Source organism: Rhinoraja longicauda, chromosome 35, assembly GCF_053455715.1.
Source record: "Rhinoraja longicauda isolate Sanriku21f chromosome 35, sRhiLon1.1, whole genome shotgun sequence".
Lineage (NCBI taxonomy): Eukaryota > Metazoa > Chordata > Chondrichthyes > Rajiformes > Arhynchobatidae > Rhinoraja > Rhinoraja longicauda.
Window position 1 is genome coordinate 20,422,434 of NC_135987.1, and position 14,231 is coordinate 20,436,664.

Sequence of the window (14,231 nt, forward strand, 5' to 3'; positions counted from 1 at the left end):
TCTGCAGATTGTCCCTAGTGTACAGGTTAGACCTAGCATACATACGATTGCCAGTCAGCGTGGACTCAGTGGGCCAAGGTGCCTATTTCCACGCTGTATATCTAAACCAAACACCACAGTACTCCATTTTCAGTTACTAGCGTACGGTGCTTCCTTATTTCTTGAAACCGTGTTTCAACCAAGATGTACAAAAGCATCACCAGTCAAAGCAAAGAATGAAAAGTGAAGATTGTTTTATTAAAAAATCAACTCACACATGGTTCATTAATGTGCTGTTTATGAAGCATCCATAATTTTCTGCCCTAAAATAACTTCACACAGAAACACTGATACTCAAAACTGCCCCAAAATGCCAGACCTGTTTTTAAAAAGATACAATTCCAGCATTTATCTTGAGGTTCGCTATTAGATCACGTTAATATTTTACATAGAACAAATATTCCATTCAAAAACAAATTTTAAATACCAACAATTTTGCCTGTAAAGAATGATATACTTCCAGAGAATTAACAAGAGATTTTTTTTAAAAAAAGTGTCAGAAATACACATTCCAAGCTTAAATCATTGGTAAAAATGATGTGCCATAAGGTGACTGTCAATTGGGTTAAACGGTTTGTTCATTCACTGTCGAATTTGATGGAGTTCACAGTCATGGCGATGGAGCCACCTCGATAACTTCCTCGCTTTTTCTTTGTCTTCTCGTGCCGGAAGGATTTCCCTCTGGTGAATTTCAAATCATGATTGGCTTTCTCGCCCCAGTCACCCGATGCCCCTCTCTGTAAAGCAAATGGCTGAGGATGAGTGGACCACCAGGACTAAAAGACACACTGCCAAAAAACGTCAGCCTGATTGCTTGTTGAGAAACCTCAAATGCACGACACGCCCCAAGATCTGAGAGCTCTCTGATGCCTTAGCCAGCAGATGTACAATGTGCTCAATGGGTAAAGATCAGAAAGATGCAGAGGGGTGTAAGATGAGAGGGGCAACGTTTAAAGAAGATGCTCAGGGCACATATTGCTTACAGCGAGCGATGGGTGCCTGCAATGTAGTGATGGGTGCAATACAGGCACCCATCACTTGCTGCAAGCAGTATTTGCCCTGCGCGTCTTCTTGAAACATTGCCTCTCTCATCTTACGCCTCTCTGCATCTTTCTGATCTTTCCAGGGATGATGTGGCTGCAGATACGACAGATGGATATGCAGGTCAAGGAGGGATAAGGATCACATGCAAGCTGATTAGATTAGTTTAAAATGGTAGTGTTCAGCAGACATTGTGTTTCGAAGGACTTGTTCCCGTGCTGTACTGTTTTATGTCTATGTTTTATGTCTAGGTCTGGAGCAAGGTAAACAAAGACAAACCATAACCGTTCCAGCAGGTATAGAGGGGAAAATATGGGTGGAAAATAACGCAACTTTGAAAGAGCATCTCCAGTCCAAACTTACCTTAGCATTAAACGCATTATTTGAAAAACGTGGATCAATTTCAACTTCTTCTTCTCTTACTCTACGAAAAGGAGTATTAGGTTGAAGCTTGTTTATACGAAAGAAAAATAGGGAACAAAGCATATTAACAATACACACATTTTACATGTTGGGCAACTATGAAAGATAAGGAAATATCCCACCCACTCGTAGTTATCAATAAATGAAGCTTGGAAGAACAAGGAACTGCAGATGTTGCTTTACGTCTAACGACACAAAGTTCTGGAGTAACTCAGTGGGTCAGGCAGCATCTGTGGAGAACATGGGTCTTCATCCCAAACCTGAAGCGTGACCTACCCACATTCTCCAGAGTTGCTGCCTGACCCACTGAGTTACTCCAGCATTGCCTTTGTAAGCTTAACACTGCTGCAGGTTAGTCAGGCAAGTGTAGCTGCATCAAATGTGGCTGCAGTGAGGTTGCCCAACACTAATCTTTCCAGCAACATTGTAGTCATTCTTTATCGTTATCCTTCCAACACCATCTATAAATTGAGGCAATCATTTGGATTGCCAATTGCATTTTACTGTGAGGCCAACACTAAATTTGACAAAGCAAGGCAGAGGAGAACAGCTAGGTGTAGACACCTTCTCATATACAACTTACATCAAATATATACAACTCATGAAATCTACATACCAAGATTAAATATTTCAGCATAAATGGCTGTCCTATGAAGTAGAAATATAGCAGAGAAACCGAGCCCATGCTGTCCATCAACTACCTCTTTTAAATGACCTTACCCTGATCCCATTTTTTAATTTCCCCCATTCTCATCAACCACAACCCCCCCCTCCCCCCCACAAGATTCTACGAGATCCACACACTAGGGACAATTTACAGCAGCCAATTAGCCGACAAACCTGTATCTTTGGGGATGTGGGAGGAAACCTGGGGTCCTGGAGGAAACCCAGACGGTCACAGCGAGAACATGCAAAATCCCCACAGATGGCAGCCGAGGTCAGGATCAAACCCACGTCTCGTGCACTGTGAGGCAGAGGCTCCAGCTGATGTGCCACTGTGCCATCCTTCTCTAGAGCCTTTTTGTCATTTGATGCCATTGGGTTCAGAAGGTGCAGTGAAACAGGGAAGGTGGAGCAGCACAGTATTGTCAGAACTGCGAATCTTAAAAGCAGAACTCAGTAAATAACCCCTTACAGCAGAGAACCTTGCACAACGCATGCATGGAATCTGGTTGAACCAAGTCAACGTGCTTCCAGTGTCCACAATCACCCAGTACCAGTAGCTGATTTCAGCCAATGATGCCATTGTTGGCCATGAGTCTTTGCCTTCCCCACACTCATCCTTACGGGAAATTAACTGCACCTTCCTATTTCCCATCAAACTGCAATGCGAGCAATTGCACATGTACAGCCAGCAGGCAAAACAAAAGCCTTAACCACACTGTCATGTGTGAAGTAATGGACATATACAGGATGTGTGTGATGATGCAGCGTTTAGGTCAAGGTATTTAAAGTCCAGTGTAAGTATATCTTCACAAAGGCAGATAATTAATTCTAGTACATTATGTCAAGGGATCGAATGATTAGGAATCCAACCTGATTATCACTTGTCTTCATGGATTGGGATTTCTAAAAACAGAAAAATTAGAGTTATGAATTGAATGATAGATCCAGTCCAAAATTTCCAGGAAAATTCAACAAATGATGCTTTACACTTCCTAATCTCCATGCAAATATTTTAAATTCATATCAGTGTCTTGAAACTAAACTAGTGTTCATTTTCAAAAAAGGATTTACAAATATCTTGAATGAAACGTTCCCAACATGGCTTTACCTTTTTAGTTTTTGGAACCGTGTTTGGAGTTGTCGTCTGTTTCTGGATCACTTCACCTTTAGCAACTTGCAATTTAGGTCCCTTCTTCGTCTTGGTGTTCACTGTGCCTAGGTCAAAATACAATTGGAACCATTAACCATCGGGGCGGCATGGTGGCACAGCGGTAGAGCTACTACTTCACTGCCCTAGACACCCAGGTTCGATCCTGACAGCGGGTGCTGTCTGTACGGAGTTTGTACGTTCTCCCCGTGACCTGCGTGGGTTTTCTCCGGGTATCTCCAGTTTCCTCCCACACTCCAAAGACGCACAGGTTTGTAGCTTAATTGGGCTTGGTATAAATGTAAAAAAAATTGTCCCTAGTGTGTGTAGGGGTATTAATGTGTGGGGATCGCTGGCCGGTGCGGACTCGGTGTGCCAAAGGGCCCGTTTCCGCGCTGCATCTCTAAACTAAACTGAATGCGGCGAGAAGCCAGGGCACTGCGGGTTGGCAACTACACAGCAATAATTCACAACTGGCTCAGAAGACATTCGTTCACAGGAGCATGTTGTTTCTGTGTCAGACTTCTATTAAAACAATGTACCATTAGTGTAATAATGGTAGTGAAGAGACTGCATTAAAACTACATGTGTTCACATTAATGTATAATGAAAACGTGGTAGAGAATACTAGCAGAATATACAAGATAAAAGTCCTTAAATGTATTGCAGTAAAAGCAGTGCTGTCAGTGATACTGCCCTGAAAATAATCTTGACACCATCACAGTAGCTCCCAGTTATATGAATTCACTTAAATGATTCAAAGTTGACCTACTAGACTGCCTGGTGAATTCTGGAGGGAGAGGCTGATAAAGGTCGGTGGGGTAGTACCTTCTTTTTACTAGACCACCATTTAAGAGCAATGGCTTCTAGAACTTAATTCCCCACCCTTGGACAAAGACTGTGCACATCCACCCTATCTACTCCCATCATGATTTGATACACCTCTATAAGATCACTCCTTAGTCTCCTGCATTACAAGTTTACCTTTTCACTCAATGAATAAGAATATTAACCATGTACAAAGCTCACCATTTACTGACTTGGTGTTCTTTTCCTCCTCCTCAGATGAGGAAGAGTCATCTTCTGAACTGCTTTCTGTTGCCTTCTTGGAAGGTATTGAGGGGGGCGTTTTCACATTGTTGGGAACAGTCTGTTTGCCTTTTGGCTTCTCCTCCTCTGACTCGGACTCTGAACTATCTGAGCTGCTGCTGTCGGCCTTTTTGGCCGCAGACTTTGCAGGCAGCGGAGAAGACGCGGCCTTTGCCTTTTGTAATGGGGTTACGGGGGTCTTCAACTGGGGCTCTTCGTCGCTTGAAGATTCGTCAGTGCTGCTGCTTTCATCTTTCTTCACCACTGCAGTTTTGCCTTTTTTCACCACTGCAGTTTTGCCTTTTTTCACCACTGCTGAGGAATTGGTTTTCGGAGTCACCGCTGCAGTTTTGCCTTTTGCCACCACTGCTGAGGAATTGGTTTTCGGAGTCACTGCTGCAGGTTTGCTTTTTGCAGGGACCAGACCTTTTGCTGGAGGTTTTGCCTCTTCCTCTTCGCTGCTGGAGTCTTCCGAATCCGAGCTGCTTTCTTTGGCAGCGGCCTTGGCTGCTGGAGTGTTTTGCTTCCCTGGTTTTGCAGCACTTCCTTTGGCAGCCGGTTTGATCGTTGCCGCTACCTTGGTCTTTTCATCAGAATCACTGGAACTGTCCGAGTCAGAGCTGCTCTCCTGTTGCTTTGTTTGGGCTGCAGCTGCTTTGACCACGGGTTTTGCAGCAGCTTTCAACTTAGGAATTGGTTTGGTTTCCTCTTCAGAACTATCAGAATCTAAATATTAGAGACAGTTATTATTACTCGGATATTAACAAAGACGTACAACTACTTTCATCAGCCGACAATTTCCTCATCGAAAAAATCTCTCCCAGCAAAGAAAAGCAAAGTCAGATCTTTAGCCAAAAAAACACTGATTGTCAGCTGAAATTGTGCTCTCATGCCTCAGAGGATGGCTGGAAACCACCTCCTGGATCAAAGATGACAGTGCTATCAGCAAGCCAAGCCTGGTACTCAAAAATGACAACCCTTCTCACAAACTGCTGCTGTCAACCTGTTGCTATGTGTTTCCCCAAACAAAATGGCATGGTCTATGGGACCATAAAAGGACCAAAAGGTACTGAGAGCTCGCAAAAAGTTCTGAACGTCCCCGGCATTCAGAAACATAAGAGCGTCAAGAGTGTTTAATTGTCATAAGTACCAAAATGGAACAATGGAAAGGCTTGGATGGACATGGGCCAAACACTGGCAAGTGGAACTAGTGTAGATGGGGCACCTTGGATGGCATGAGCAAGTTGGGCCAAAGGCCCTCCATTCCATGCTTTATGACTCTATTAAAGTGAAAGCCATTCAACTAATTCAAAATATATAAATTTTAAACTTATCCTCTCCCTTGCAGTTGTCCCTCCCTATGCAAATTAATGAACTGCTTGTTCTATAAATTTAGTGCACAAATTCTTAATTTAACAGCATGGTTCATTTACTACAATGTGTGGCGATCATTGTGAAAGTGCTTAGACGGTGTTACCAGCAAAATGATTAATTTCCCAAAGGAAACATGTACTCTAAATGCTGGTCTGCACACCAGAAACAAAGATGCCTCGCATCTCCTTCCCCTCCGAGCAATGAGATTGTCCACGTTCTCTTACCGGTCTCGCTGTCCGAGCTGGAGCTTGCCTTCTTGGCTGCAGGTTTCTGAGCGGCAGCAGTGGCCTTGGCCGGCGTAGGGCCAGCTCTCGTCTGGGCAATTGTTGCTGTCAGGAGAGAGAGAGAGAGGGGAGAGTCAGAGGGCAACATTGAAAACATCATGTTCCTACATCACGTTATGACGAGAGACAGCACTGTTGTGTTTATGGTAAGCAATCCACTCAGCACACTGAATTGAGCTAGAATTTCATAGGCTAGTGCAAGATGTCATGTTTCCCCATTATGTGCTTCCATACTTTCAAGATTCCTAATTTAATCTAATTCAGGCATTTTATTTATAACAAAATACTGACTACCAGATTATAGGATAACAGCAGCTGATTTATTACATAATAAACATCCAAATGACTGTCTTTGTCTTTTTCTTGAAACCTCAAGTTAAGTCCCCTCTGAGTGACGCTCCTGCCGTGTCCTGTCAGGCATACTCCCCCTCGCTCGCCTGATTCCGTACCTTCTGAGCTATCTTACCCCATGTCAATTCATTAATACATTTTGTATTGTTTTCCTAGCCACAGTTCTTCTGCAGATTGAACCGACCACCAGTTGCTGCCTTGCAGACTGAACCACCCCCTGAATGGGATCCTTAGTAATCATCTTGCATTCAGCTACTGATGTCTTTTGCCTGGATGACAGTTCTTTGGATGTTGCAACTCCTCTCTTGTTCTCCTTAGCAATTTGCACTTGGCTCCTAATTGAGTTGCACTTTGTTGACAGACTTAATGTACTTTTGTCCCCAGTTATCAGTCTGCTTCACAAGCAATGGTCGTGTTACTCAGTCTCCTAACTTTCCCAATCTGCAAGTTTTAAACGCATTCTAGTTTTAGTGCATTCCTCGCACTAAACATGTTTTAAAAAATTTAATCGACCATGGTTTGTTATTTTTGATCTTATATCACGTTAACACTGAGTTCATACATATTGTTTTTGCTTTAACAATCTTTAAAACTATTTCATAACATTAACAATATTAAGACACTATTTCACATTAGAAACACTTATACAAGTATATGTTTAAAAACATTTCGGTTTAAGCTAGCTCTTACATTAATAAGTTAGAAGGTGTTGCTGTCAACAGTTACAAACATTCCTTAAAGGAAATCTTCCACCATTGTTTGCTCCATACACAATTCCAGCCTTACAGCATGTGGTAGAAACAAACATAAGCTTGTATCTCGACAGCACCTTCTACATTACCTTTTACAACACATCAAATCACTTTACTTCCAATTAAGTATTTCAAAACAGAGTTTACAATGTGTATCATTTATCAATCTAGTCTGACACTTACTGGCAGGTTTTAGGGGTGCCTCTTCATCACTACTGTCTGAGCTGTCGTCTGACGAGTCATCGATTTCCATTTTGGTCACACTTGCGGCTGGTTTCTTCTTGGTCACGCGTGCAGCAGCCGCCTTTTTGGATGCATCCACAGCTGGCACCTTCTTAGACGCTCCTGTCGCGACTGCCTTCTTGGCTTCACCCGTCTTCTTTGCAACATCTGCCACTGCCCCCTTCTTGGCTGCACCTAAAGCTGCCCCCTTCTTGGCTGCATCTGTAGCTGCTGCCTTCTTGGCTGCACCTGCTTTTACATTCGGAACTTTGGGAGGCGGTACAGCACAGTACGAGCCTGCTGGGGAAAGAGCAAAGGAAACCTCTCAAAAGACTGTTGTTAGATCATTAACTGTCTCTCCTGGTCAATTCCTGTCAGAACCCCTGTAACATCTACCCATTTGATTATGGGATAGAGGGAAAGAAAAAGGATGGGAGAAAATAAGATTCACCACACTTGCCCCTAACTAAAGTCCTTCATCATATGTCCCAAGCTAAAGCTCAACATGTAAACAGATTGTACTATGAGTGCAGATGTGCTTATACTGATGCAGATGTGCTTGTATTGATGCAGATGTGTTTGTACTGATGCACTAATTTTCACCTTGTTGTGCTTTGGTTTTCGGAGACTCATCATCAGAACTGTCAGACTCTTCACTGCTTGAACTCTCCTTTGCAGTGGCTGCTGCTGTTTTAGCCCGGGCTGCAGGTTTTGCATTCTTTGCCTTTCCAGCAGCAGGAGACTTGGCTGGCTGCGTTTTCTGTGGCACTACTTTCTGTTAATACGAAGAGTACATTTATCAACACATGAAACAAGACCAAGTGCCTGTGACCAAGAAAGATTTTTACATCATGCCAGCATTCCTGTAACACTTAATTCATCAAAAAGCAAACAAATCGATGCAAACATTCCCCTCAGAGGAAAATAAGGGAAAGGAGTGCAGCCAACACCTTCAAGCTGCACACTTCTCAAAGAGTTCATTGTTTAATTTTGGTTTGTTCATCACCGTAATGCATTCTAACTTTATAGATAATTATATAAGGAACGTAATTTGCCCCCCAAATCTTGTCCAGAGCCCCAAACAACACTGCATTTACATATGTTATTTGGTTAGACTCAGTTTGATTAGCACTAGGACTTGGGTAAGAATCTTGCCAAAAAAATCAGGGAACTCTTGTTGCATGAATAGGCACAACCAGTCTGCGGGAGTAGGCACAGTCGTCCTCAGAGCTAGAAGGTTATGCGAAGATTCAACACAGATGCTCTAACAAGGGTGGATGTGGAGAAACTACTGCCAGTGCAGAAGGATTAGAACTGGAGAACAAAGAGCAACGATGATTGCAACAGAACAATCGCCATGGGAAATTAAATCTATTTAGTTACCGCACATTTTATGATCTGGAAGTAACGACCCAAAAAGAAAGGGAAAATCGGTTAGCAACATATACTCACACTGGGATGGACCTCTTGCTTCTGTCTAAAGGGTTCAGATGTCAACAGAGTAAGAATGCAAGGTAGACACAAAATGTTGGAGTACCTCAGCAAGACAGACAGCATCCCTGGAGAGAAGGAATGGGTAATGTTTTGGGTCGAGACCCTTCTTCAGACATATCAGGGGAGTGGGTGGGACAGACTACCCCCACTCCTCTGACATCAGTCTCCAAGCATACCAGGTACATGCAGTGAGTGGCGAAACAGATAGATACGACGACTGCATGGGCATTTTATGGACTCTGAAGCTTTGAAATCAGACCACAAAGTAACATGGGACGGACAGCATTCCTGGTGGACATGGATGACATTTTAGTCTGAAGAAGGGTCTCGACCAGAAACGTCACCCATTCCTTTTCTCCGGAAATGCTGTCTGACCGGCTGAGTTACTCCAGTTTTTTGAATCTACCTTTGGTTTAAACCAGCATCTGCAGTTCCTTCCTATACATTTTGAGCAGATTGAAAATCGAGCTTGTTTAAACTCTTACACTATGGACGGAAGATCATCAGTGCCACAGATCAGATAGTTAAATGATTTACTTGTGCAGGGGTTGGTGGTTTTGCTGCAGCCGAGTCGGAATCACTGGAATCATCACTGGAGTCATCACTGGAATCATCACTACTCTCCTCCGCTGCTTTATTGGCAGTTTTCGGAGTAGTCACTGAAAATAGAACATAGTTTGTTGGGAAAGAGTTCAATTCACCAGAGTGCAGTAGAAAAAAATGACTTAAGAGACAAAAAATAACAATATCATTACAACATACACCCTGAACTCTATTATGTTGGCTGTTCCCAAAACAAACACAGTTGGCCTAATTTTACCTATTTTTTAATTACATAGCAATAACACTGCTAGCCACAACCAGGCAGCTTGGCAATAGTAAGCATAGATTTTGGCCTCTACCTGGTTTCACAGGAGCTTTTGCAACAGGTTTCTCATCTTCTGAACTGTCTGAATCTTCGCTGCTAGAACTTTCATCTTTTTTTCTAACAACTGGCTTGCCGGCTGGAACTGCTTTCTTTGCAGGAGCTGCACTTTTAACAGAGACAGCCTTCCGCTGAAGTGGAAAATGCAAAAGAGAAAATGGAAAATAATTTTTTTGATTAAATAATTTAATAATTAAAAGTTAACCAACGCTGAACAATTCTGGCAAATAAATCATAAAGAGAATATGGAAAAGACAATCTGTTCTTGTTTGCACATTGAACATTCACTAAAATATTCTACGGCTGCTGACTCCAAGATTAAAACAATCACCACTTTGCCCATCACATTTCTCCCTCACAATAGAGGAAAAAGAAAATAGGTTTAGGTTTATTATGGTCACATGTACAGTGCACATTCCTCACCAACATAATCTGTTACAGTGAACCCATGTAATGAAAACAGGTGATTAACACAACTGCAACAGAACCACCACATAAGTAATTGTGCTCCGACCTGTGCTGGTTTCTTTTCTTCTTCAGAATCCGAAGAACTTGAATCTTCACTACTACTGCTTTCCTTTTTCATTACAACATTTTTGGCAACGGGTTTGCTTACTGCAGGTGTCGGTGGCTTGCTCACTGCATAAATAGTAAACAGCTGCGTCAAGGTGATAATGTTTCATCACAAATTTAATGCACCTTATTGTTTATACACCATTCCCCCACCCCAAGATTTTCTCTTCCTCGTTGGAATTTATTCTGAGAAATCTCTATCCAGCAGTGCTTGCTAAAGGCACACATTTGAGATTGGTTAACTGAAGATTAATGTTATTCTAAAATCTACAACGGTGTCCTCCAGTGAAAATGTTTGGCATATTTTGTCATACCTGGTTTCTTTGCAGTTTCCTCTTCAGAACTGTCTGAACTTTCTGAGCTACTGGAGGATTCATCTTTCTTGACCCTTTTTGCAGGAGGACCATTAGGTACTGCCTTCCTTTTCTCCGGTTTTCCAGACGATCTGCAGTGATTTAGAAGAGTTTTTAACGAAACAGTCAATAATCCTGTCTAGAAAACATAGATGACCAAACACTTCCATTGATAGACATTTAGGGTGACTTCTGTGAGAACTTCAAAACTTTCAACAATGATAATACGATCAAGGTGACTTAATTAAGTAAGCATGGAATAAAATAGCCTGCAGTAAAATGTTACAGAAATCCAACTTGTTGATTAGTTCCATTCAGGGAAGAAAAAAAGTCATCCACCAAAGACACAGTCTTTCTGAAACTCCCGATGCACAACAACACAGCTGAGTCTTAACTATCCACTATTAAAGTCATACAAGCAACATAGTCAAGGGCAGTAAGCATTAGATTTTAAATGCTAACCTTACCACCAATACTTTTACATTGGTAATTAATCATTAACATGTGACTCTTCAGGGAAATTAAGAGTACTCGGAACTAAACAGATAAATTCAATTACTCCAGCATTTTGTGTTCATCTTTATGTCAGATTCAATGTTCAACACATCAATAAGGTGCAGATGAATATGTATCTACCAGACTGTTTACCTTGAAAAGTTTATTTCAATTACTATACATTTACGATGCAATGGGGAGAAATGAGCAGATCGAACATGCGGTTAGCAGCTATTGAATGGAAAATACCACCACCTGTTTTACAATGTTTGGCACAACTAAAAGGTTCAAACCCGACCTCTGGTACCACCTGTATTGTATTTGCACATCTCACTGTGACCGCATTGGATTCCCCCAACGCACTGGTTTCCTCCTAATCCCAAAGACATCCAGGTGGTAGATTAACCGATTGCTTAAAATAGGATTAAGTGTACATTTGTCTAAATAAGAGTTTCATGGTCCACATGGACTCTCTGGGTTGAAGGGCCTGTTTCTGTGCTGCAGACATAGAACAGGATTTAAACCTAAGGGCAATAACAAAATCATGATTTAGAACTTACTTCACCCAGAAGTCAAAAATGTCCACGAGAGAAGGTGACTTTATATCTGGAATTTTCTGAAGACAAACAGAAATACAAAATATAAAGAAACAGATTTTATCATTAAATGGAGTAATTACAAATAATTTCACTTTTTTGAAGATTTCAATACACCTTTATTTTCCTAAAATTTACAGGAATTTAACAAGGTAGCTTGTGTTAAATTTAAATGTCCATTGACAATGGACATGATTTTAATCTAATGTTGGCTTGCAACGAATGGAGAACATAAATTTTGGCACCTTTATTCATGAAGGGCAGAGGAGCCAAGTCATGTCATTACAGGCCAGCAAGGTTAACATCAGAACCAGGGAAATTATTGGAACAATTCGGAAGAATAGGATTAATCTGAATTTAGAGGCAGGAAATTGATCAGGGTTTACCACCTTGGCATAGGTGAGGGAGACCCTTCCTGACTGGTTTAGCTGGATTTTTAGAGCAGCTTCAGTAGAGAAACATTTAGAAGTATGGTCTTTGACGAGATTCTAAATAGGACATTACTTCTAGAGGGCAAACCTTGGAATATCAGGCAATTTTCCAATTTAGTCCAGTGATAAGCAGTCAAGGATTGTTTATGCTATTGGAATCCAGTGACCAGAGGTGTCCTGCAGATTAGTGATGGCTATTTGCTGTATGAATTAACAAACCATACGTAGAAGTGGGAAGTACAATCAATAAATATGAGCTCAACCGTTTGGCTCTGCTGTTGGTTGTTAGGGGGATAGTCTTTTGCTATAAAATGAGATTGTCATTTTAATATTATGGTTATCTTATCTTAATATTCGTAAGATATTATTACCCACCAGGTCCACATCAGTAAAGATTTACCAGGATGTTGCCAGGACTGTAGAGACTGCTATAGGGGGACATGGGGCAGGCTGGGAATTGTTCATGGAAGACAGTGTTCCTACAGAGGTGTATAAATCCATGAGGCACATAGCTACGATGAATGTAGTCTTTTAACCCAGGGTAAGGAGTAAAAAAATATAGGGGACAGGTTTAAGGTGAGGGGGGCAAGATTAATTGGAACCTGAGAAGCAACTTTTCAGAGAGCAGTCGGCATATGGAACAAGCTGTCAGAGGAAGCAGTTGATGCAGGAACTATTACACATAGGATTTAGAGGGATATGGGCAAAACGCAGGCAAATGGGCCTAGATTAGATGGGGCATCTTGGTTGTCGTGGACAAGTTGGGCTGAAGGGGTTGTTTCCATGCTGTATGACTATGACTCCTGTTACTCAACTCAGAGCCACGTCTTGTCCCCTAGATGAACTTCCTGGCATGTGCATAGGCATACCCAGGAACGCACACACAGGCATTACATACCCAGTAACGTACACACACACACACACACAGGCATCATACCCAGGTACACAGGCATTACATACCCAGGAACGCACACACACACACACGAGTATCACATACCCGGGTACACACACACAGGCATCATACCCAGGTACACACAGGCATCATACCCAGGTACACACAGGCATCATACCCAGGTACACACAGGCATCATACCCAGGTTCGCACACACGGGTATCACATACCCAGGTACACACACAGAGAGGATGTTTCCACTGGTGGGAGAGTCTGGGACTAGAAGCCACAGCCTTAGAATGAATACCTCCGGGGGGGGGGGGGGGGGGGGGGGGGGGAGAGGGGCCACACGAGAATTGCACCCTCCCCCCCCCCCCCCCGCCCCCCGGGGCGCGTTCACGCCGATAATTGCCCGGGGGGACGCGCGCACGTGGATAACGAATGCCCCCAGAGAGCGCGCGCGCGCACGTGGATGACGAATACCCCAGTGGGGGGCGCACACACGGACAATACCCCCCCCCCCCCCCCCCACCACCACGGCGGGGGCGCGTTCACGCTGCAGCGGCCGCGTGCACGCGCCGGGGCCGCCCCCCTGGCTCGGGCCTCATGGCGCGGCCGCGGGGAGTGAGGGTGTCGTGGCACCCACGCCGCCCCGGGGTGCCGGCCGGGCGGCGGACAGGCTCACCACGTTGGCCTGCTTGAGGAAGGCCCTGGCCGCCTTGTCGAACTTGTTGTGCAGCAGGAAGGTGTAGACCTGCGGGTACAGGTCGCTCGGCACCGCCCGCGACTCCATCTTATCACGCTGCCCGCCCCGACGTCCGGCCGCGCACTGCGCCTGCGCGCCCATCCACGTGGGCCCGGCACCCCCCGCATGCGCAGTCGGGCCCGGCACCCCGCATGCGCAGTCGGGCCCGGCACCCCGCATGCGCAGTCGGACCCGGCACCCCCGCATGCGCAGTCGGGCCCGGCACCCCCGCATGCGCAGTCGGGCCCGGCACCCCCGCATGCGCAGTCAGCCCCAGCCAGGCTTTACGGCAGACCCAAGGCCACTCGGCCCATCTGGGCTGGGCTGGATGGCAAGTGC

The 14,231-nt window shown here is 43.9% G+C and overlaps 1 protein-coding gene across 3 annotated transcripts; it reads right to left on the bottom strand.

Annotated features, from left to right (window-relative positions):
• Positions 1 to 216: 216 nt before the first annotated feature.
• Positions 217 to 14,008, bottom strand: nolc1 (nucleolar and coiled-body phosphoprotein 1). Of its 3 annotated transcripts, none has more exons than XM_078428445.1 (14): positions 13,833 to 14,008; positions 11,789 to 11,844; positions 10,695 to 10,825; positions 10,322 to 10,446; positions 9,785 to 9,938; positions 9,420 to 9,541; positions 7,992 to 8,163; positions 7,350 to 7,685; positions 6,004 to 6,108; positions 4,346 to 5,131; positions 3,278 to 3,384; positions 3,040 to 3,072; positions 1,444 to 1,530; positions 217 to 776 (listed from the first exon to the last, which is right to left on the bottom strand). In XM_078428445.1, exons 1-14 carry the CDS (start codon positions 13,992 to 13,994, stop codon positions 618 to 620), a joined length of 2,535 nt encoding a protein of 844 aa, XP_078284571.1. In that variant the 5' UTR covers positions 13,995 to 14,008; the 3' UTR covers positions 217 to 617. The 3 variants fall into 3 exon arrangements, with proteins under 3 accessions (XP_078284571.1, XP_078284570.1, XP_078284572.1); XM_078428444.1 differs by having other exon boundaries at positions 7,350 to 7,688; XM_078428446.1 differs by having other exon boundaries at positions 642 to 776; positions 1,444 to 1,504; positions 7,350 to 7,688.
• Positions 14,009 to 14,231: the final 223 nt, after the last annotated feature.